Raw genomic sequence first — 25099 nt, 5'->3', positions numbered from 1 at the left:
CATAGTCTGTTCCATCAGGTTGAGAGTACAATCAAGGAGCTGTAGGCTATCTTGCACCCGGCACAGCGCAAAGCCTTACACCAGTGTCTTTCTTAATTTAAGACCGACGCTGTTGTCAGTTTTCTGTCCAGCGCCCACATTGTTTAAATAGCAAAGGCACCTTTGTGCCCAGTGGTGTGCTCGTCCTACAGGGAGGAGTGTTCAGGTGAATTCTTGACGTATTGTATCTTGAGACAGCGGGAAGTGAACGTGCCATTGACATACAATAACCTGGCCTAAAGTCTATTATTTTAACAGTGAATTATTAAATGTGCCTAGGCTTGTACACAGCGTGCGCACACTATGCTTGTTACACACACACACACACACACACACACACACACACACACAAACACACACCACGGGAAGCCTGCAGCACACAAACATGCAAAAGATTTTAAATAAAATATGACTGTGCAAATCCGTCATCATAAAAGCAATCCTTTTATATGATTTTAACAGACACTGCCGGGAAATATGTCAGGGTTTAAAACTTTTAAAAAGTATATTCATAGTTTAATTCATGCATTGCTTCCGGTCCTGGGATGCGCTGGGACGGACATCATGATTTTCTTTGTTTTTCAGCCATTTAACCATATTGAAATTTTATTTAAGCCACCAAATTAAGACTTCTTTGCATTATTCTCCTGTAACACAACTTTCTTCTTTTTACTTCCATAGACAAAATAGATCTTCTAGTCTCTTCATTTACTTCTTACTCTATCCTTTCTCCTCACTCATAACCCCTACCCATAATCCCTTGTACCACTACCACCATCCCACCGTTGGGCAGCGAGACAAGGTCAACACAGAAACCTCTCCACTTCTCCGCTCTGCTTTCCCTCCCTGTAATTCCTCGCCATTGGCCGAGCAACAGATCCCTCCCCCTCCCCCTCCCCGATCATTTCATCCACCGCCGCCCTCTGAGGGGTGAGGGAAGGAGAAAAACTGAAGATGGAGAGGAGGGCAAAGGCAAGGTACAGGGAATGAGTGTAGATATTCTAAGTTAGTGTTGAAATGATAGACGGCGATGACAAAAGCAGGAAGGAACATTAGGAGATGAAAGGAGGAGGAGGGGAGTTGATGGAGAGAGACAGAAAGACTGAGGGAGAAAAGTGTTTTTAAGCTTAGTTGACAGGCGAGACAGAAGTCTCCAGAAATCAATCTCTCTTTCTCTATCTCTTATTTTCTTCTCTGTCTGCCTGTTTGGTCTTTCTCTTTACTTTCTTTCCTTCTTCCTCACCATCCCTCTTTCATTCCCTCTGTCATCCAGACCTAAAACACACAAACACATGCGCCTCACATTCCTACGTGTAGAGCAGATTCACCCAACTTGTTTCCACTGTGTGCGTGCGTGCGTGCGTGCGTGCGTGCGTGCGTGCGTGCGTGCGTGCGTGCGTGCGTGCGTGCGTGCGTGTGTGTGTGTGTGTGTGTGCGTGTGCGTGTGTGCGCCAAGCCAGTAAATAATAACCAATCCCAGCTGTACTGTATGGACCGTTCCTCTCAGTCTCCCCGAGGAAACAAAGAAGGAGAGAGAGGGAAAAGGCTCCATCAAATAACAGTGTAATGAGCTGGAAAAAACGTCAGCGAAGACTTGAGGAGGAAGAATTAGTAATGTTTTAATGCTAACAGACATTTTGAGTCTGGTAGTCCGTGGTCTTCATGCATGCCATCAAAAAAAAAAAAAAAAAATCCAATTTGTACTCATTTCAAAGGCGAAATTCAAAATCAAACCCACCTTAATGCATTTCCATCCTGTCAGCAAGCATCGTTTTTGGGGGAGGGAGGGAGGGGGGGCTGCTGCACAGGTAAATAAACTGCATAGTTTACTTCTAAATTCCTTTAAACAACATTAAGTTGGCTTCGTCACACTGGGGAAAATAACCTGACAATTTAACCCTGATTCTTTAACTTTGCGTGAAGTGGCTGAACCTAAGTTGGGCTTTAAAAAACAGAGTGGTATTTGTCAACCTTCACCCTCATAAAAAGCCTCAGCAAAAGTGTTGATTTTCAATTTTGACGGAAGGACAACACAAGGGTTAAGCAAGAGGAAGGAGATGATGAAAACAAGAGATTATGGGAGAACAATCGAGGTCACCATCGACAAACAGTATAGATAGATGAAGCGAGAGAGACGGATATAAAGCGGAATCAGCTGAGAAAAACGTTGCTAGCTGACTTGAATGCATCATGCAAAATACAGATATTTTACCCCAATGATCAATTCCAGTTTTTAAGGAAAAAAGCAAAGGTTTTAACTGAAATCAGTTAATCTTTTTATGAAATTGCAGTGACTAGCTGATTCCTTCTGCTATCCATGCAACGTTGGAGACCTCAACTTGGGTGAAGTTGACACGCACATACACAACATGATTGCAAGTTGTGCTGGCAATGCTAACGTGAGACAGAATGGAATCCAAATACAATACATCTCTAAATGACCTGTGTTACCTTGTTTTCTGGTAGCAGCCACGTTACTGGACTGTACCTTGCTGCTGGCTAACTAACAGTTACAGCAAACCATTCCTATTGTGACTACCATGTGCCCGGTTAGCTCGGCAGCCACACACAGTGGCTCACGGCTATACCAGTCTAGTATAACTCGCTGTTATAATCTACTTTTAATGTTAACATTCAGTGTCAATGCAATTAGTATGTCCTTCTAAGGTGTTGAGCCTATAGACATCCAAGTTGTTTAATGTTCACACGGATTCACAGAATTGTCCAACATTGACTATCTTGTCTGCCAGTATGGTTGCCCTAACTTAACAAGTGGTCAAGGCACTGATCTTCTAGCCCCCCCCCCCAACAGTATTCTGTGAGGGTATTAATAGTGTCACTGTTTTGTACGGACATCCCTAATTCAAGTGAATGCAATCATTTTTGCCACACTTTCTGGACTTTTTTTTGACTGTATCAATTAAAGCAACACTATGCAACTTTCCCTCTTCTGTCCCCCTACAGGTTGTCTCATTGGAACTACACGTCACGCCAGCTGTATTTCCATAGAGACCACCTGCAGGGGGACCGAAGAAGGACACGTGTCCTAGTGTTGCTTTAAATCCTCAAGTGGAGAAAAGTGCTAAGCTGGTTCAAGATTCTCAAATGTGATTTTTACTTCTGTTTGAGCCTAAAGATCTTTGGGTTTTGGACATCACTTGGTTGGACTAACAATCAATTTAAAGACCTCACTTTTGGATTTGGAAAACTTTTTACTATTTTCTTACATTTTATATGATTATTTATTTTTTGAAGATATAACCATCAGGTTAAAAACCATCAAAGTGTTAAGTAGTCTAGTGAAGCTAAAAACAAATGGGTCAACATCATCAAAGATGCCATTAGGAAAAGAAAGTGATGAAAGGAGAAGAGAAATAAGCTATCCATTGTAGTCCACATCTATAAGCCACTGGGACACAGAAGACGTCCATTTCTGATTCTATGCCCATCTGCCATGGCACTTGATCCCTCTTTACAATCATAATTCCCTTCCTTGGCAAGACAAGTTTTTTGTCTTTATCCATTTTTCTCTTCCCTTTCTCTGCTCTCAGTTCCCTCATTCTCCTTGTCGGGCTTTTTGTGAAGGCCAGCATTTAATTTGCCTTCTTCCTCAAACACAGACCAAAAAGAAAGAGAGCAAGAGGCAGCGAGTTGGAGGGAGGGGAGAGAAAAATAAGAAGGGGGAGAGAGGGAGTCGGGGAGTGATGGAGGGGTGGGGTTTGCGGAATTTGATCTATGTTTGGTTTGGAAGTAAAGGCCCCGGCCCTGCGTTCTCGAGAGGATAATGGAAAAGAGAGGGAGAAGAAAGGGAGGTTTATGGATGTGTGTGTACCCTCACAGGTGGTCGGCACATACTGATGGAGGGGGGGGCTTTTGTGTGTTAAAATGTGTGTGTGCACGTCTGTGTGTTTACAGTATTGTGTCAGCGTGTTGGCAAAGCTGTGTGCTCAAAGCATGTGTGCATTTGCCTGTTGATTTGCAGATGTTGGCACGGATGCAAGTACGCTTTTACCATGTAAGAATCAGAGATGGAAGACAGAGAGAGGAGGTGAATAAAACATTCCTAAGAAGGAGGGAGGAGGGGGGGGGGGAATGCAGGGAGCCAGTGGTTAGTTAGTGGTTAGAAACTAAGAGGAGAAAAATGAATATCTGGTCCAGGGCTGGGCCCAAGAACGATACCACAACCAGCCGAGGAGCCAAGCGAGAGGAGAGGAGAGGAGAGGAGAGGAGAGGAGAGGAGAGGAGGGGAAGGGAGAGGAGAGGAGAGGAGAGGGGAGGAGAGGGGAGGGTTTTTTGGTTTTCAAAGTCCCTTTTTTGGACCGTTTTCAGATCTCAGAAAATAAACATACATACATACATAAACCGAGACAAAGAATACAAACTCAACAAAATTTGAGACCAAATACAATCAATACAAACTTAGATTTTTCCAATCAAAACCTAACCACCAACTCTCCACTCCCCCACATAGCATAACGCGCCCCATAATAGCCCACAAACAACTGAAAACCAGGAAAGGAGAGTAAAGTTTTTTTTTTTTTTTCAAAGTCCCTTGGGCCATTTTCAGAGAAGTATCACAATCCCAGAAATAAAAAATAAAAAATCCTAAATAATATTTTTTTTTTAAACTAACAAAACTTGTCAATAAATGTGCTTAGAGGAGAGGAGAGGAGAGGAGAGGAGAACCAGAGGAGGCCCCCACATCCTCCTGCCCTCCTCCCATACGTGGCCTGCTACCTCCTGCCTCTGCCGCAGGGGAGAACATGGGGGAGTGGTGCTTTTATAGCTGAGCTGAACTCGCTGAACCCATCATGTGCAAACAGCAGGCAAAGTATGGAGGCCATGCAGCCACACAGGGTGGCTTTGGTGGGGGGACTCCGGCTGGAGATAGAATGAGGGCTGGAGATACAGGGAGGAGGAGGAGGAGAGTGATGGAGGAGGAAGAGGAGAGTCAGTGCAGGTCTCCCTCTACTCCATGCTCCACTATGTACACCATCAGTTTGGGCTGGGGTCTTTTTGTCATTTTTTTATTACTTATTTCATTTGCCTTTTTCTTTCTCCCTTCTTCTTTCCTTTGCTTTCTTTCTTTGTTATTTTTTTCTATTTTTTATTTATTCATTTAGTTCCTTTCTTCTTTCTTCCTGACTCCTTTTATTCCTTCTTTTTTCTGCTAAATGTTCTGTCCTTTATTTTTCACTGCTGCCATTGGCTTTGTTTGCTTCATTAACTGTTTTCTTTGCTTACTCCACTTTGGTCTCTTCTTTTTCTTTTTGTGTATTACTACTTTAATATTTTTTATAATATTTATTCCTTATTTTTACCATTCTTTGCTTCCTTCAGTCCTTCTTCTCAACTTACCTTCTTTTTTCTCGTACACTATAATTTTACTTTACCTATTTTACATTTCTATCATTATTTGCTTTCTATCCCTCCTCTTGCTTCCTTCACCTATTTTTCTTCCCCTCTTCCATTAATTTCCCCCTCACAGTTTCATTAGTTCTTTTTTTTTGCACTTTTTAATGCATTTCATTCCTTTACTAGAGAGATGACAGAAAACAAGGTGTCTCTGGCCAGACTCAAACCGTAGCCATTGCAGATGGTTGGCGCCATGAACCCCTAGGCCAGCAGGGCGCCTTCCATCATTCTTTTTGCTTTTTTGGTTTTGCTAACTTCACTTCTTCCCATACTTCCCTAATTTTTTTTTTGCTTCCTTTGCTTTCTTTGGCTACCTCCAGTTGCGTCCTTTGCCCATTTCTTTCTCTCCTTTGTTCCTTTACTTTCTTTTAGTTTCTTCTTACTCTCTTTGGTCAATTTTTTTTCTCTTCCCTTTTTATCATTTTTTCTTGCTTCCTCACTTCCCTCCTTCCTTTTTAACACACACACACACACACACACACACACACACACACACACACACACACACACACACACACACATGCCAAATGGATGAGCAACACTCCCACCCTGCAGCAGACAGTGTGGGTAGAAGTGGTCTGTTAGGCAGACGCACCCAACAACAACAGAAAAGGAGTTTGCTTGGCTCTGGGACTTTTAAAAAAAAAACTCCACATGTGTCCGTCCAACCTTTAGAGATGATCATGATGCAACGCGCCTGCAACCTGCACATTGCTGTCGTCACACACAAAAAAACATTCTCAAAAACTTCGCCCTGACCACCATGATGACTCAGACACACCCATTGGTTACTTCCTTAACCTGCCCTTCCTCGCAGGACCCCAGAGTTACAGTTCAAGCAACAATTCTTCAAATGTCTAAACATGAATCCAACATACTATTAGCAAATATAAATTCCAAAAGATGATAGGTTTACTAACAAGCACGCCTATTTACGCAGCACTTGGCCAAGTGTGCATAGATGAGAAAGTAGGCAAGGTTTTAATTTCTCTATTTTCTATTTGTGTGCACTATTATCTCCATTGATCTACAATTAATTGCATCTTGCCCCTCTCTCTAAGGACCATTTGGTCATTCACAACAGCTTCAACCACCTTTGCTTTTAGACATGACTGCCGATTTGTTTCTTTAAAATATACTGAACCCTTAAGACTGTCACACTACTATCTGCTTTGCTTCCACTTCAGAAACTTATATTGGGCGCTTCCTCCGCCATAGTTTCCGCCATATTCCTAGCTACTGCTTTTGTTACTAACTCTACCCACTTCCTGCAACCTTAAGCTCTGGCTGGTAGACGTAAAAAGCATCACTTCTGGTGCGGTAGCTGATAAAAGTCCATACAAGTGTGTGTGTGTGTGTATACTGTATATATATATATATATATATATATATATATATATATATATATATATATATATATATATATATATATATATATATATATATATATATACATATACATATACATATATGTGTATATATATATACATATATGTGTATATGTGTATATGTATATAAAATATATATATGTATATAAAATATATATATTAGTTAAGCCAAGCCAAAGAAAAGCAGCAAATGTTAACATTTAACAAGGCAGCTAATATTTGGTATTTACTTGAAAAAAGTGAAACCATTTTTGTATGTATAAGAAGAATAACTGAGGGTCAAGAATAGACCCTTGGGGAACGCCATATTGTTAAAGAGATGTAGATGAGAAGGGAGCATGTAAGGAATTTGGAAAAGTCATTAGAAGCAAATCAAAACTAAGAGTGGTAATATTTACCGGTTGACATTCTGATTACCCATTACACACACACACACACAAAATATGAAACAGCTGTTAAAAATAATACCTATATTGTGCTTAATATATCCGAGCCAGGTCCCCCATAAAAATATTTAACAGCATATTGCTTGGGTGATGCAAGGGCAGATAAAAGCCTACTCAGTGCGACAACAAGCTCATAACTAAACAGCACAGACATTTTGAACATTATTATCGTTGATCTGTTTTTAGGATGAAGAGAACAAACCAGCAGCTGACTATCTTTAATTCAGCCTACCTTACAACAGCCTGTTGACGGTGAAACAGCCGCCTCTGGTCCCTGTAGTCTGTCTGAAGATGCTTTCGAGCCTCCAATAGACACAAACTGAGGACACAAATGACCAAAATCAAGAGAGTTTGTCCGGGGTTTCTCGTACCATCTTCGATTAAGTTACCAGTTGTCTGACTGCTTTCAAAATAAAAGGCAATAGGTAGGCTATGTTGAAAGCAAATCCTCCCACAGGGATCGTTGAAGACGGTGGAAAAAACCTGTTGCGAGTGGTCAGTTTTCATGCAACCGAAAACCTTGTCATGTGAATTGTTTCCCCCCCCTCAAAATTAGACTGACGCAAGCTGAGGAAAGCACTGAGAACCAAATGTCATTAGGATGTTAGGATACAGGCTGCGATGTGACTGTCAAATCCGCCGCAAAAAGGTAGAGTCTCTGCTTGAAAGGTGCATCGCCTAGTTGCGACGCTGGTCAACTGGGCTTCCACCGGCGGTGAGGAGGGACGAGGCTGTCTGGGTGGGGGGGGAAGAGAGAGAGAGAGAGAGAGAGAGAGAGAGAGAGAGAGAGAGAGAGAGAGAGAGTAATCTTCTGCTACCCTCCATGTCCTGCATATGGAGTTAGTATGGAGTAGCCTAAGTCAACATCTCACTCACGGCCAAAAATCAGCACAGAGAGAACAAGCATAGTAGCAGAAAGGACACTGTGTAACATCTGCTTGGGTTTCATATTAACGGTCTATGGTTTTAATCTACGCATGTTAGTTAGTTTTTTTGAGTATGTTTTTTTTTTTTGCACCCTGGTTCATTTAGGTCCCAGTAGGGAAGGAATGGTTTACGCACTGAACAGCCACTTTTTAAGATCCCAGCTGATGGAATAGTAGTAGCCACAGGCCTAGTATTCATCCACCATCAGCTCGGATCTTAAACTAAGATCCTTTTACGACTAAATGTAGAGATCACAAAACGCTGCAATGTTACACTGATTTTTGCCAGGGTTTCTAAAAAAACAACAACTTTTAAATTAAAAAATCTGTGCACTGGCACTAGAGAAAAAGTCAGCTCTCTAAAATACCTGGATACAGTCTCTGAGAAGTATGAATGTTTCCCCAAAATGTCATAGTCATTTGTCCGTTCACTTTTGAGATATTTCAGTCCGGACAATGTCTTCCATGAAGCAATGCTCTAGTGTTTCTAAAGTCCCATTTGGCCTGTTTACTGACTCCCTCCTGTGGTCATAGGTGGAGGCTTACAAGTCCACTCTGTTGATAATAAACCAGCCTAGTGTACCTGATCGAAATGTTCCATTTATCATATCAGATGTATAACTTAAAATGTTAGGTGACTGTAAAAATACTGTAATTCAAAGTGTGGAACAAAAAGAATAGAACGGACAATTATGAATTATTAATTAAAGGGAAGACACAGCAGCAATGATTTAGTGTTCACTTTAATTTTGAGCTTTAAGTGTAAAAGACAAGAAGAGAGACATCACTAAATGATCAAAGTGCCATGTTAGTTTGTTTTCTACTTTTTTTTCTAAGATAAGTTTGCTTTCTACAGGCAAGACAACAAGGTTCAGGGTGCTCAATATGTTCAGTCAGATGACTGAAGGTGCTCTTTGGGGTCAGGAATTCAATTAAGTAGTAAGGCACTGGTCTTCAAAATTATTGAAAAGCATTTATTTTACTGGCTATTTCATAATAGAAAATGTAAAAGAGGGAGAAGCATCCCAAGCGTAGCTGCGCAGACAGCCTTCTTCTACACTTTCTACAAGGTTTTAATTTGGTTGTCGTAGGAGTGTTTTTATTTATTCAAACCTTACTGAAATGAACAATTAAACCAAAGTCTATTGCAGAAAAAAAATAAAATCATTAAAGTGTCTGACTTGATGTGAAAGCTGTTTAAAACAGAATGACAATGCACAATATATAGACATGTAACAACAAGACAAAAACAAAACAACGTAACAGTGTACTAGTACATCATCGGGACAAACATGGGATAACTTTTTACTACCTTACTGTATTTTAAATACCTTGAGTACTGTTGTTGTGGTCTGGTCTGGGCCCATCAGAATATGACCTATGACCCTAATCTGCCTCAGCAATGGGCATTGAAAAACGTTATATGAGTAGTTTATTAGCTAGCGTAGACCCTCCCCCCACCGCCCACACACACACTTATCATTTCGAAAAGCCTGTTTAATTACAGTACAGTCATTTTAAATCGTGGGCTTTCTACTTTTTAGTAATACCAAGGACGTCATAACATGTTTTTATCATAACGTTTTTATTTATTTACAAAGTTAACATTTTTACAACTTTATTGTTAAATGACTTCGTAACAGGCGTAGATTCGACAACACGCATTGGTTTATAAATTCTAAAAGCTGAAGATCTAATTTAATGTCTTCTATAAATAGACGATTATGAACAAGTGTTTTTTCTTAACTACACCATGGGTTGCCGCCTGGCCTCTCGGGTTCTAGAGGTTTACAGAGATTGCAATTGCATGCAGTGGTTATTATTAAAGATGAGGGCTGGGTATCTTTCAATAATCCGGTACAGATACCAGGGACTTGGATACGTCTCGACATCCTGGGTTTAGACCACAGGGGAGCTGATAAGTCCAATTTATCACATTTTGCTGATATGTAAGTGAATATGAAGTAACTGCAAACACAGTTGCAAGGAAGTGAAATATGTCCATATTTGGCAGCTCGGGCTAACATGATGTACTAGAGATTAGGTAATTACCTAGAAATGTATGGACAGAACATACAATCCAATGGCCACTTAACTTACTTGTGTTGTTTAAAGTGCTTTAACAAATGTCTATATGAAGATAAGTTAACATTTGTTGTCATTGTGTTTCATTGTTTCTCATGTTTTTACCATCTCATATTATAATTTATTTTACTATTTTATGAGACTGATTTACTTAAATTGTTACAATAACTATTATTATTATTATTATTATTATTATTATTATTATTATTATTATTATTATTATTATTATTATTATTATTATTATTATTATTTTAAAGAGGATTTTGATTGTTTTGCTTCTTGGACATGTTGCTCCTGTTTTCTACAAAAAGAATTCTACTTTGGATTAAAACTATTTTTTATGTCCCCAAATATTGTTATCCTTCCTTTTTAATTTCTTCCAACATTTTGTATATCACTGAGATTATTATGTGATGCATTAAAAGGAACCAATGTAGAACCACCAGGACGGTAAGCAGAGGCTCCACATGAACATGACGTTGTGTATTAAAAGATTAGTAAGGTTCCATCCTCAGCTTCATTCTCTTTATGTTCTGCACCACAAACCAACCGCGGATAACACTTGAGATACACATCGCTCTGCACTCACTCTGATAACTCTGGCACCAAGATACCTTAGTTTAAGACTTTTCTGACACACTATGTAAAAATGACATTAAAAAAGAGACACCTACACTCCACACACAGAATCAGTTAATCACTGAGAGAGGAAGGAAGACACATTAGAAAGTCAGAGGTGCATGCTGTCTGTCTACCACACTCTCCCCCATCCAACTGTCCACTCTGCCCTCTTCTGCCTTCCCTTTGGGAATAGACGGTGGCTGTTTTTGACAGGTGAGTTACATTTTTTTAACTTTTTTTTTATCTGTAGTGTGCTTAATGCAGCTGGTGTGAAAAAGCAGATGCAAATAGTAATAATGCAATGTTCTGATTAGAAACCGAAGGACTGCAGCAGCCATGTTGTTGGCAGAAGCTGGATATGTGTTTATGGGTTTTATCCTGCACCTCTCAGGTATGATTTCTTGTTCATCCCTTCTTGTACAATGCTAAACTCTGAACATGATGTGCAATTTTAGGTATTTTATGTATGATAATTAGCTGTGATATATGCAAAGAAAGGAGGGCGCCAGTTGTATTCTTTGTTTTTTATATATCCGTCTAGGAGTTTAACCCTTGTGTTGTCCTTGGGTCAAATTGATTTCAACGTTTTTTATATCAGAAAAATTGATTTCTTTCAACCAAATTGCCCATAAATAACATGGATGATTCCATACAACATTCATCAGGTAAATTAATGATTACTTTCATTGAATCTTTTGGGTGTCTTATAGCATTTGAATTCTTTTTTTTTTATGGTTTCAAAACAGTATCCGGACTAAACTTTGAAATACACCTATATGTGATCCACTCAACTTCCTCAGATCTTATTATTACTACTATATTATTAGTCAAAATAATTCATAATTTTTGCCTTTTTAATTAAAAACATGTGTGCAATTTGATACAAATGAGGTTTGTTGACCATGAATTCCAAGAATAAGTGTAAAACCTATTATCAAACCAGCTCAGGTTTTTTTTAAAGTGCCAAAAACATGGAACATTTGTGTTTGCCACATACGGCTGCACAAGTAATCGCAATTTTATCACAATCGCAATATGGACTAGATACATATAGTCCAATATCCAAATCGGGTTAGGGGAGCGCAATATTTGTTAAAGGCAAAATATGTGTCAAACCATTCTGAATGAAGAATTGTGGTGCTGCTGAGACGTCCCAGCCTAAAAATCCTTTCAGACTAAAGAAAATACTCTTTGTGGGGCGGCCTTTAGCTCACCCAGCAGAGTGTGTACCCCATGTAAGCTGAGTTCTTTGCAGCAGCGCAGGTTTGAATCTGACCTGCCGCCCTTTGCTGTGTATCATCCCCTCTCTTTCTCTCCCTTTTCTTGTCTATCTACTGTCATTATCAAATAAAAGGAAAACCCCCTCGAAAAGTATCTTTAAAAAAATAAAAATCTTTGTTTGGTAAAGATCCTCGCAAAAATCACACTGTAATGATTTTTATTTTAATAGTTTTATATGAAAAGGAGAATAATGAGATTAAAATCATCATTCCCTCCAATACTGCAAATCATATTGCAGTCGCAGTGTCAGTCAAAATAATCACAATTAGATATTTAGCCACTGTTATGCACCTTAAAAAATAAAGATAACAATTATACATTAAGAAGACATCTGTGCTGCACCAGCAAACCAGTTTTATTCTACACTGTTTTGTCGTGCCCTGGTTGCACCGGATTGTTGTGGTTTGCAGAAGCGAAAGGGGAAGTCTCTCTTTTCTACTAGATATTTCAACATCAAGCTGACAAGAAACTCTGTGACAGATAACGTTTCTTATCTTTCTGGAGTGGTTTACTAGTCTGGCCCAAGTGAGATCCAATTAAGGTTATGTGGCCCATGAACTAAAATGAGCTTGACACCCCTGAATTAGAACAAGGGAAACTATTTTGACTGAAATTTAAAAGAAGTGAACTCAAACTGAAACAAGAAAACAATGCAGATGGGCTCTCCAGATTATCACAAACTACTGGAATTAGCTCTTTAAATTCCTTCAATGCACTGCTTATTATGTCATGATTAGTAAACATCCATTAATGAAAGGGTATAAATTTGTCCAGATGTTTGCTCATAAATTCTTCTGTTAAAGGAGTTCATGGACGATCAAACAGCATCTGTGCCTTAAAAGGTTCATCAGTGGATCTGCCCTGCTCAGCTCAACGTCCCACTACAAGCATGAAGTGGTACACTGTACACCAGAATGGATCTAAAACTGTTCAGAAGGAGCTCTCTGCAGATGAAAATCGGGTGACGTACAACATGTTTGCAGAGAGTAACTTCACTCTAACAATCAAAGATCTGAGAGAGAGCGATGCAAATGTTTACTGCTGCGGAGAGACTACTGACGACCCAGAACTCTGCTGGCACAACAGAACTGAGCTCCATGTTTCAGGTACAGTGGCTGACCATTATTTATCACTTTAAGACTAAGACTAGTATCCCGATTCTTATTTTATCCAACCATAATCTCAGACCTGCAGGTAAAGGTGATTCCTGCCACAGAGGGACAGACAGTGACACTGATGTGTAGCACCAGCTGTCCTCTGACTGAAAACCCTGCAGTCTACGTCTGGTACAAGAACAGAGAGTTCCTCTATCAGGACTGGTCTCCATGGTACCAACAGCTGGTCAGCAGTGAGAAAGCAGTCAGGTACTCCTGTGCTATCAAAGGCTACGAGGATCTCAGAGCCCCTCAAGTCTCAGTGGGTGAGTGACAGCATTTAGCTCCTTATTATATGATGAGACATCTGCCTTATAGTTTTAAGAACAACTCAAATATTCATGTGGAAGTGGATTCATCTTACGCCATTTTATTTTTTAGTGCAATCCAAATACCGTATTCTGTTTGTTGTCTAGATTCTGTCACATCGACCTGCTTCGGTGTGACCTATGCTAAAGGGAGAATGTGTTCTTTAAAGACGACATCAGTGGATGAGCCGTGCTCCATCACATATCCCAGAGGTAGTTTTCACAGACATTTACAAACATACAAACACGCCTCCCACTCCCAAATATCTTACAACGTCTGATGAAAAGTGTATTTGTCATCTCCCAACAGAAGTAAAATTTCAAATGACTAAATTGAAGAACAATGTCATACTGACCTGTAACACCAGCTGCCCGATGGCTGACCGTCAAACTGCCTATCGTTGGTTCTGGAACAGACAGTTATACGGCCACTGTGAGAGTCAAGACATGACAGTTATCAGCCCTTCTTTTGAAACCATCTCCTGTGCTGTGAAAGGCCATGAGGATCTGCGCTCTGAGGAAAACTGTATTAATAACTTATAGTCTCTTTTACCTTATGGAATTTAACTTATGGCCATTGATATCATCAATCTGCATGCCTAAAGTGGCAATAAGAAACTACAACTTTAAGTTTAAACGTGATGGAGGGTGGGCAGTAGTCTGGAAATCCAGACCCAAATCCGAAAGATTAAGGTTCTGGCTTTGAGTAATGAAAGTTGCCCATTTGGGGGGTGGCACCAAGCGTGCATTTTAAAATCTCACTGCTTGCAATTGGATAACACTACGACCAATCACAACAACACGCGGGGTGACGTGTCCAGAGCCCCACACGCTTAGCTACCAGCGGAGCTAACTGATAGATTAAACTGTCGTCTGTTTAGCTGGCCTCTGGCCCGCCTATGTCAGATACCCCGATGTGATTGGTGCAGCTCGGTTACAGGGGTATAGTTAATGAGCAGCATTACTCGATGCCAGAGTAACTCGCAGATTTCCAGGGTTGGTGGACAGCAGAAAACACCTCAAAATAAAAAGCAATAGCTCTGATGTAAAGACACAGTTTGAGAATTCATATTGTTCAATTTATGTTCATTTATTTATGTGGTTTGAATAGTAATTACTCAAATATCATCATCTCATTTCAGTCACTGTTATGTGATCTGCTTGTCGTCTCGCATCATTCAATAATTTTGTGTTTTTGTGACTTCAAGTAATCAAAGCAAAGAATATCTGGCACCTAAGTCTCATTCCCTGTATGAAAGTTAGGGTTTCTGATTTATTTGTGATGTTACGTCCAGTTATTGCAGCAATACCTGTTTGGTTTTTCAGCCTCAAACGCTCTGCATTACTCAGTGTCATTTGCGTTGTGCCATACAACACACTAAAGAAAATTGTGTGTATAAATAGATTAGATTTGTATCTTAAAAAAATGTGCCTGGTTAAAATCCTAGACACAGAAGTATTTTTCAAAGTAAATGAAGCTGTTACTAAAAGTCATAAATCTATATTTCAGGTCTTGATAATGGGAAGTGCGAGAAAGTGAATTATGTCTGAAGGAGGATTTGTGCTCTGGAAGGTTCTTCAGTGAACATTTCAAGTGAATACTCACGCCACAGCTGGGCTGTCGTAAATCATTTCTGGAGTAAAGTAAAGCAAGGTGAAGAGCAGGAGGCTGTAAATTTGACCGAGTATGCAGGTCGCGTGGAGATTCATGACAACATGAAAAACTACACCATCTTGAAAATAAAGGATCTGAAGATGAATGACTCAGCAGAATACAAATTAACACTCCAGAGAGATGACAAGGAATTAAAACAGTCTGCTTCACCTGGAGTCACTTTAGTTGTCACAGGTAATACTTTAGTTTAAATACCTGAATATCTTTCAATGGGGAATCTGTTGCTTCCTCTTTTTTGGATGTTAAGACAACATAATTGATACAACCTGATCCACGGTTTTAACAACATATAAAATTAAATTTCTAATCCTTCAGTCCTGGAAAGGAGTCCTGCATTCAGATTTTTCTGTTGATTTATTAAATTGCGTCATGCATGTTATATGTTCTCTGAAAGAATCCGTATCAGGTACTTTGACGGTTTTGAAGTCCCATAGGTGCACAAAAGCTGTTAACAACGTCTCTTTTTTTTGTCATTTAATCTATCAAACCATTTTTTAGGCCTGAAAGTGACAATGACTTCCTCTGCAGCGGTGACAGAGGGCCAGAGAGTCACACTGAGCTGCATTACCAGCTGTCCTCTGACTGACAACACAAAGTACATTTGGTACTTGAACAGTCGACCTTTGACCCTGACAGAGAAGCAAAACAAACACCTGGTTCTGGACCCAGTCAGAAGTAAGCATGCAGGGAATTACTCCTGTGCTGTCGAAACCCCCCACAACGTCAGCTCATCTGAAGAGAATCTCACTCTCAAACGTGAGTGAGGCGTCCCATTTCAATTGAAACAGCAAAAATGTCACAATTGTTTAGGGTTTAAGTAGTTTTAAGTGACATGAATTAAATCATTCACCCACTCTTAATCGGACTTAATACACTCAATGCAAATTGACATAACTGTGTTCAACTGTACTCAATATTAAAACAAGGACTCTACCCTCCGTTTCATTTACATTTGGTAGAAGGAAAGTGAAGATGTGAAAGAAGCAGGCAGAAACAGATTATGATTTAAGTGCATGGCCAAAACATACAGATACAAGTGTGTATTTTACTTTTTTTATTGTTTTTGAAATATGTTGTGCTTTTAAATAACTCACATCTCACATTAATCTCTCTCCAGCTCGGATAGCAGTAGCGATAGTGAATGGCGTAAAACTGACTTTTATGTTACTGTTCCCACCTGCTGTATTTCTCCTCTACCTGAAGATGAGGTAAAATACGCCATCGACATTTTTGTACTTTCATTTCCTGTTTTTCCAAGTCTTATTGTTGGCTTCAATGTGATTTTAACATGAGTAATTTGCTCAATGTGACCAATAATCTCCAGGAAGAAGAGAACTCTGACGACCGCTGCAAGGCAAAGTGACAAAGTACAAACTGGACAAGTGAGTAGTACAAAACTTGAGACCTAGATCTGACCTGTGTGTGTGTGTGTGTGTGTGTGTGTGTGTGCACACACACGTTCCCAAATCCCCTCTGTCATCTGTTTTCTCTGCCCTTTAGATGGATGAGCAGTATGAGAGCATCGCACTCACACACATGCATCCTGCAGCACATGCAGCTCCAGCAGAGCAGCAGGAAGACACTGTCCGATATCAGCTTAGATTTTAGATTTCTATGCCGAGCGCGTTGCAGGAGTGCAGATTGAATGTCTGTGTTGGTCATTTAGATTCTTGTTGGTGAAATATGATTTGAGCCAGTATGTGGTACAGCCAAACCTGGAGGTCACAAAACATGCAAACATAGTATCCATATTCTTGAAAATTTCTTCTCCCTGCCTCAACAACTACTGGGGGTTGGATGCAGGGCTCTTATCTTCAACGGATTCACACATTTGTTCATGATGGCCGGCTGCGTGTTTGTCTGATTCTCTTGTTTGAATTGAACCATACAGCTAGCCATTTCTGCAGTATAGCAGTTTTCAAATTATGATTAAATCTTTCTCTTCTTACATTTTATGAGTTTTAATGGCACTTATATCTCGTAATTGCTCATTCTTGTTAGTATTGTCTTGTTTTTCTGATAAAAATGCCTGATATAATTACAGTTTATTGAAAATCATGTCATTTTTTTTTTATATATATATATGCTATTGGGGGATAACTTTCTAACCTTCCTTTCCTGCACATTCCCATTTATTCGTATTATTGTATGTATTTTACACTGATGTTTTGGAAACCTTTCTCAAAACATTGCCAATAAACCACCCAGTTGTCAGTTGGGGGGGGGGGGTAATTGGACAGAGGACCCAGGGCCCAGAATCTTGTGCTACGCCCCTGCTTATCAGGTTATGGGGAGCTAAGGACATTTGGTAAATCAGTTCCTTAGAGGAAAATTATACATCTGACAACTTTTTTTAGAGGGGAACTTTTAATGTGGCACCTGATGATTGACAGATTGAGATTTGTCAAGATGTCAATCACTAAATGTAGGCCAATCCCTTTGACATTAATGGGATGTAGCCTATCGGTTGTCTATAGACTGATTGGCACTGTGCTCAGTGCATCTGTCAGTTGGATCTGCTAATAGTCCCCTATTGTTTTTGGGACGAATTGACACGAATATGTAAACAAAATATCCAAGATGACAGAGTGTTTCATTATGTGGTCTCACCATGTAGAATATTAAGTGTTGACCAGCAGGTGGCCCCATTTGACCACATCAAATGATTGACTGGTACAGCAGCTACTGTTTGCTTCAAAGTGATTTAGTGCTATAAAAAAGCTTAATCTTCTACATTTGAATTTAGAGAATATATTGGCAGTGTAATACATTCACTTGAGACTCCAGATCGGCCCATCCCATTCATTTTCTCAAAGGCAGAGCAGGGTACCCAGGGCTCGGTTTACACCCATTGTCATCACTAGCCACTGGGGAACCATAGGCAGGCTGGGCTAACTCATATTAATGAAACCTCATACAGTGAAATTTTCATTTTCAATAATGCGAGAAGCTCGCATCTGCACGGCTGTGCGATAGATAGATTTAACCATGTGCATAGCCTCATCAAGGCTAAATACCAACAACACATATTAATCCAAGATTGTATTTTTCATCAGAGCAATCACATAAGAACATATCACTAGCAAGCGCTAAATATATTTTGAATTTTTAACGACAGTGACAAATCAGCATAAAGGCACGTTGAAGCAGACAGATACGTCAGCTACGTTTCTTGCTGTGGCTTTATGATTAAGTCAATGCAATGTTTAAAAGCTCACTAATCATTGAATAAATCAATTACAGGATGCCAGCTGCCGTAAAGCCAAAAGAAAAGAAGAAGAATCAATCAATATATCAGCCAACCTACTCTCGCAAAAGTACCCTTTATGCAGATAAGAGCTTCTCGCAATGATTTTGAGGTCTCTCGGTAATTAAATAAATAAATAAAAATTTCATAGAAAAAAACAGGGCCATTATATATTACGTTTACCTTTTTTGGAATTCTGTTTCTGTTATTGAGGCCTTGGTGGTCACGTCATTTTTTTTTTACGTGCGTCTAGTCTCTTTGAAAGAGCGCTACGTAGCCTACTCACCCCCAAGGCGTAACTACTGCTGCTGGAACTATCACTGCTAGTTTCGATCGGATTGTCTCAACAGCGCACGCTGAACAGCGCACTAGAATACAATGGACGGCAGGAGCTACGGATCTGGTAACTATACACTGATATGGTTTTGACCTGAAATACCCTACTCTGTGGTGCATATAACTTACCGTGGCTACATTTGATGTTATTAATTACGTTCCCCGTTAGCCACATGCTTTGTTACAGTAAAACATTGGCAGCTAGCTAGCTAGCTAGCTAGCTGTTAGCCAGTTAGCTAGCTTGCCAGCAGCAACAGCCCACCCATAGTCGGATTTAACGGGAAACAAAGAAGTCTTTGCTAGCTAACTGTTGAGTAACATTAGCTTATATTTTCTATCTTTTGTTATTGACGTCAATCACTTTATAATATAATAAAATATTTATTTTGGAACAAACAAAAATCGTTAACGGTATATAATAATAACGTTACCAGGCCCGTTAGCTAGCTAACATTAAGGAAAAGTATCCCGCTTAGCCACTTCGCCTGTTTATTTAGCTAATATGCTAACATAGAAGGCTGTGTGGGCCATTGTTGAATTGACGTAGGGCATGTTAGATGCTGAAATTAGCTTGCCTATTCTGATAAAATGGAGTCAGTGTGGGAAGAAAACGACTTTTTAAGGCTAGTTAATAAAATGGCCGCTTCAACAAAAATGCTTCCAAAACTTAGCTAGGTTGCTATGACATTATGGTCACAAATAATTGTATGTTTTCTATCATTTGCACAAAGTTAAACCATTACAACAGAAGGCTACAACTAAATCAGTGTGGGATAAGAATCTAATGAAAATCCAGCCGATTTGGAGTTGAACACTCTGGGGACATCTTTGAGATTTTTAATTAATCTCCAAGTCTTGTTTATTCTACTTTTATATTATTTGGCAACTTATTATTTGCATGACTGTCTACATCGCAGTATGCTATTATTGGTACCCAAATATCATGGCTGTTTCAATATCAACTTCTATCACATATTCTATGTGTACATTTATATAAATACACACTTTTATACATAGACAAACTACTATGTGTACGTAGTAGTCGAAGGTGTGTTTACCAGTTGTTTAAGTTTGTTGTTCTTGTCACGCCTGTCCTATGTCTTTTTCTCTGTACGTACTTTGAGGGCAATCACATTCTTTAGATGTGTTCACATTTACTTGCCCAATAAATCTTAATCTGATTATTTAAGTTTGCTTATACCTATGTATTATCTCCCTCTGCAGGTTACTCCAGTTGGGGAGGTGGCGGGTCAGGCAGCAGAGGTGAGAAAATGAGTGAATACAGCTGGAACTGGATATAAACTTTAGGACACCCACACTTCATGCTTGATTGTAGGGCTGCTGCCACATTTTTTTTTTTTATTATAAATACAGTGGTCATATTAACACTTTTTTTTTTTTGATTCCTCCCTTTGTTAGGTTCTGGTAGCTTTGACATGTACGGGGGAGGTTATAAAGACTCAATGTCTGGGCTTGGGGGCTATGGAGGAGGAGGAGGCCACATGAAGAGAGGCCTCTCAGGCACGTCCCTGCTCTCATCTACAGGCACACATGCAGATGCAGTAATTGCCAAGATTAACCAGCGTCTGGACATGCTCACTCAGTTGGAGGGGGGGATGAAAGGGACTCGAGGTGACAGGTAATAATTTTAATTTAAATTTTTTCCCTTTTTCCGGCTCCATACTGCAACTCAGATTCCATCACCACACATCCATGCCAGTGAGCGTATTACATTTGCCAGTATTGTCTTTCATGTTACATAACATGTTAAAATGTGGCATCTGGTTGGTGAGAACATTGTCTCTGACTGTTGATGCATGCCTGGACAATATCCAACCAATTAAATATTGTTAGTTTTTAGTCCTCTGAAAAGGGATCCCAGTAAACTTCTTGATCAACATTTTGCTGCGACTATAAAACGATGCTCATGCCTCCTAATGGTATTGGTAATTTAAAAGTCAAACAGGTCTTCTGAAGTCGCCCTGTAGTAGAACAGAGTTCTATAAAATACACGCAAACAAAATAAAAACGAAGACCATGCCAATGTGGTTGTAGTTGTCAATGTTTTAGAATGGTCATGTTACCAGAGTAAATCAGGCTGTTTTATCCTGCTAAGGCATTTAGTTGCATGTTACAATCAGCCTTTGTGACTATATGTATGCCTCTTTTCCTGTTTGAGATAAACATGGGTGTGAGTTGTTCACAGGCTTCATTTGAAGAATTTAGCATATGCAGAAGCTTTGATTGTTCCTTATTTGCAATGTCATGGTTTGTCTGCTTGCTGGGAAGAACCTTAGACGCCATGGAAATGCATGACCCCTCGTTGGAGTTGCAATTATAGATTTTTCAATTGTAAAAGGATTTCAATCTGTCAAATGAAGCCAGTCCATCTTTACCTAGCACTCCTTGAACATTGCCTTTGTTTTTATTTGCTTCCACACACACACATTTCTCTCATCCTTCATGTGACCTACCTCTGTGTTTTGACTTTAGGTTACGCAAGAGAGATGAGTTTACAGTTGTTAGCTTTATGTATAAATTTGTCAAGCTCAAATCTTAATTGAAAGCTGCCTGCTGTGTCTTTGAAAGTCTTGCCCATTGGAAAAAAAAGCCCCAGTTTGTTTCATCCCCTTTCTTGAGTATTTACCATAATCGAGTCACTTCCCAGGATATTTCACCTCTTGCACCAATCTTAAGACATCCCTGGTTCTGATAGACCATGGTCATGTCTGTTCAAGGTTTTACAGCCTAAGAAACTGCTTTTCCGCTAATCTGCAGATTACTGTTTAACCTCCACCAGAGAATGTGGTTGGATGAGTTTCTGTAAACCTAATGACAAGAGAAAAATCATAACTTTGTTTATTAAAAACCACAAGCAGAGTATTAACTTGTTTTGGATCATCAATTTCTGATCTAACGTGGTTTCTGAAATAAAGCTGGGAGTGACAAGAACACAAATAGAGAAAGCGAGACCATGGAGGAGAAGGAATAGCAGGCGGAGAAATCCAAACCTGGCTGCCCTACCTGCCTCCCTTGCTCTCTGCTCTTCTCTATCAACCCTCTCCCTCCCTCCCGCAGGTATGACCACTACGAGTCATTCGACTCGCGCGCCTCCGCGCTCACCTCCTCCCGAGATCTCTACAGATCTGGCGGCGGTAGCTATGGTTATGGCGATGGCCGTGATGACAACATGCTGTTGAGTCAGCGAGGAGGCTCGGGCTTCGGAGGGGGAATTGGGCTAGGGGGAGGAGGAGGCTTTGACAGCCCCTCCTCTTCCTATGGAGTCGCTAAAATGCGACAGAATATGAGGGAGTCCTTCAACAGTGGCCAGGGAGGAGGCTCTGGAGGTGCAGGATGGCCTGGAGCAGGCCGACGTTCCCCCAGAAGGGGTGGAAGTGCCGGGGGTCGAGGAGCTGGAGGAGGGTTTGGAAGCCGCAGGTCTGACCCCACTCCATTAGGAGGTGGGCGGGGAAGTGGCAGTGGTGGCCAGGGCCACCGCGGCCACTCTCCAGGAGGTGGTAGAGGCAAGCTCCCATCCCTCCTGTCCAACCGCATGTACCCTGAGAGTGGGGGCTTCCATCAGGGTTCCACTCAAGGGCCTCACGACTTTCCTGGGAGGCATTTTGGAGGGGGCCCACGGGCTGGCCGGCAGCGAGGCCGCAAGAGACCCCTCAACAAAGTAAGTACCTCCAGCCAAATAAGACCTCCTCAGATACTGGGCAAAAGTTTAGCCCTTTCTGATTCCCTCCTTCTCTATCCTCAACCAACTGGCAAGTCAGCCTAAAGTGCCACTACCTGCTATGTGCCACGCAAAGCAATTTGTCACAAATACTCCAACACATTTTATATATCACTTGCCATTGTAACTCCGCACAGCCCTTATTTAATGTAGCCAGAAATGGAACTGCCCCTTTTGTACAGTAAAGACAAGTGACCACTCTCCCTGCCAATTCTTTTGTTTTCCTGTGGGATGTTTAATGATTTCCCTTTTGTGGATTTTATTTTCATTTTATTTATTTTTTGATTTTCATTCCTTTTTTTTTGCCCCAATCCTGAGTAGTCTTAAGATAAGGCTAACACTATTGATGAGGAAATGCCCAGTAATTGGCTTTTACGAGCATTAAGTCTTGAATTTATTGATGTGTTGATGATTTTTTGGTAGTATTTGATCAAACGGTTTTTTGTTTTTTTTCTCAACAAAAATGTATTTGAGTGCAAAGTAATTGTTGATTGTAGCAGGCGAAGCCACAGCGTGACGTCCAGAAGAAGAGAAAGCAGACTCTTACTGCAGCTGATGAGCCAGAGTCAAAGATGAACAAGACCGAGAGTTCTGGGTCAGAAGCTACCCAAGGTACTTTTTTAACAATTTTTGGTTGTACCAATAAACAAAAAAAAACATTTCTGAGTCTAGTGTTGCCTTGTGTTTCCATAGAGCAAGCAGAGAAATGTGGGGACAACGGTACACCAAAAACTGCAGATCCAGTGAGTAGATGGATGCTGAGTTACAGAAGATTTTTTTGATAAGTCATGATTTAGTTTACCCTCCACAAATAAACCACAGAACCACTTGATTTCGCCTAATTAGACACAATCTCTTCAAAGTGATTAATACAAATTAGAAAGAGATTGTATTGTTCTATAACAGCAACTCAGTGAGAGACTCAGACCCAGCATTAAAAGAAGGCTAAAATAATCACAATGTGCTTTGTGTTCTTCTGTAAAATAACCTGTTTCATGAATTAGTCATTATTTTGCACAGATTTGGTGATTTTTATTTGGAGTAGAGGGGCTGTAGCCTATGTCAAGTTTTATTTCTAAATTAAGAAAAAATGCGACTTTTCATCTCATGTTTCTAAAGAAAAATAATTAGTAATGGGATACTTTTATTTGCAGGAGACAAACCCAACTGCAGATGGAGATAAAGGTGGGCTCTACAGCAGTTGCTCTTCACAGATTTTTCTTCTTTCAGCTACTCATCTTGAACCTAATATCTGCTCTTTTTCTTGTTCTTAGCTTCACCCAAACAGGAGGAGAAGAAAAGTCCACAGGGCAAACAGACTCCAACCCAAAGTCAGGACAAGCACCCAAAAATGAGGAAAAGGAGGGGCTTCCTGGAAAGGTGAGCGGACATACTATATATTGCTGGGTCAAGATTTACTACCTCATCATTTGTCTCTGCTTCTTTTTTTTGCTTGCTTTCTTGTTAGTGAGATTTGTTTATTGTCTCTTTCACTGTCCATCTCAACATTCATTTTTTTGTTACAGACACCGGCCTTTAGTTGTGTAGTCATTTGGATTATTCTCCAACTGGGTTTCTTCCAGTTGTCATCACAATGTGCCTCTTTCCAATGGGTCTGTTTTTTCAGGGTGATGTTTGCCTGCTCTGTGTGCAAGTTCCGTTCGTTCTACAAGGAGGAAATGGAAGCTCATCTCGACAGCCGCTTTCACAAGGACCACTTTAAGTTTCTCTCCAGCCAACTGTCCAAGCCCACTACAGAGTTCCTACAGGTGACTGAGATTTGTCAAACATCGGGCTTAGACAATCACGCTCTTAAAGGATGTGCTAGTTGTAAATGCACTAAAATAAGAGGATAGTTATGTATGTATTACATAAATAAATGCATAGTAGGGCTCTTTTCAGATCTAAATTTCCAAGTCAAATTTGACTTGCCAGGTTAGGTCCATTTTTCTTTGACAATGAGCCTTTAAAGGAAATTAAAATATCCACAAAGGTAGTTTTGTTTCTTTGCCAAGTTATTGTATAGAATTCTTTGATTTTATAAGTTGTTGCTGGTACCTAAGCCCTACTAAAAAGAAAGAATCAGTTTCCCATTATAACTCATAAGATTTAAAAAGACTAGAACTACTCAGACAGGCAAAACAGTCGGGTGTAAAAGATTGTTACATGTAGAATTTTAGGGGTAATTAATTTTTGTACATGCAGCAGGGTCACTTCCGGAGTCACTGATGGATTGCAAACTAAAAATATTAGTTAGTTGTAAAATAAAAATACTTTTTGGTTGTGTTTTTCAGGAGTATTTGCAGAACAAGTTTCAGAAGACAGATTACAGGGTTAGCCAGTTGGAAAACCACAGTGCTGCCATCTGCCAGGTGTACAAAGAGCAGGACCTCACCAGGGGTAAGCTGTGTGTGTCTGTGTGTGTGTGGGGGGGGGGGG

At 40.1% G+C, this 25099-nt stretch overlaps 3 protein-coding genes and 1 long non-coding RNA gene across 7 annotated transcripts in view; 3 read left to right on the top strand and 1 right to left on the bottom strand.

Moving 5' to 3' along the window:
• LOC117960107 (zinc finger protein GLIS2-like) overlaps window positions 1-8034 on the bottom strand; it is a 30943-nt gene extending 22909 nt beyond the window's left edge. For both annotated transcript variants that reach the window (XR_004660068.1, XM_034897695.1), the window contains exon 1: window positions 7521-8034. The gene's annotated coding sequence lies outside the window, so the exon portion shown is untranslated. The remainder of the gene's footprint in view (window positions 1-7520) is intronic.
• LOC117960118 lies at window positions 151-17479 on the top strand. The gene is made up of 3 exons (XR_004660071.1): window positions 151-164; window positions 11026-11035; window positions 17036-17479. It is a non-coding gene; the product is annotated as an uncharacterized LOC117960118 (long non-coding RNA).
• LOC117960112 lies at window positions 11044-16763 on the top strand. Its single transcript, XM_034897714.1, has 10 exons — window positions 11044-11133; window positions 11235-11311; window positions 13005-13307; window positions 13388-13621; window positions 13772-13876; window positions 13974-14189; window positions 15174-15512; window positions 15837-16094; window positions 16456-16546; window positions 16663-16763. The coding sequence occupies exons 2-7, from the start codon at window positions 11257-11259 to the stop codon at window positions 15212-15214; spliced, it is 954 nt and encodes a 317-aa protein (XP_034753605.1). The 5' UTR covers window positions 11044-11133; window positions 11235-11256; the 3' UTR covers window positions 15215-15512; window positions 15837-16094; window positions 16456-16546; window positions 16663-16763.
• A 1284-nt stretch (window positions 17480-18763) lies between the features above and the next one.
• The window catches only part of akap8l (A kinase (PRKA) anchor protein 8-like), a 26617-nt gene continuing 20281 nt past the window's right edge, over window positions 18764-25099 (top strand). For 2 of the 3 annotated variants that reach the window (XR_004658302.1, XM_034884092.1), the window contains exons 1-10: window positions 18764-18988; window positions 20146-20184; window positions 20341-20560; window positions 22000-22600; window positions 23158-23272; window positions 23354-23403; window positions 23815-23845; window positions 23935-24040; window positions 24288-24429; window positions 24955-25060. Coding sequence is in view for 1 of the 3 variants with exons in the window: in XM_034884092.1 (XP_034739983.1) it covers window positions 18964-18988; window positions 20146-20184; window positions 20341-20560; window positions 22000-22600; window positions 23158-23272; window positions 23354-23403; window positions 23815-23845; window positions 23935-24040; window positions 24288-24429; window positions 24955-25060 (1435 nt within the window). In the remaining 2 variants the exon portion in view is untranslated. The remainder of the gene's footprint in view (window positions 18989-20145; window positions 20185-20340; window positions 20561-21999; window positions 22601-23157; window positions 23273-23353; window positions 23404-23814; window positions 23846-23934; window positions 24041-24287; window positions 24430-24954; window positions 25061-25099) is intronic. The other variant, XR_004658303.1, reaches the window with a different exon arrangement.

This window comes from Etheostoma cragini, chromosome 2 (genome assembly GCF_013103735.1).
Source record: "Etheostoma cragini isolate CJK2018 chromosome 2, CSU_Ecrag_1.0, whole genome shotgun sequence".
NCBI lineage: Eukaryota > Metazoa > Chordata > Actinopteri > Perciformes > Percidae > Etheostoma > Etheostoma cragini.
The sequence above is the reverse complement of the archived record's forward strand: the minus strand, read 5'-3'. Positions and strand labels throughout refer to the sequence as shown.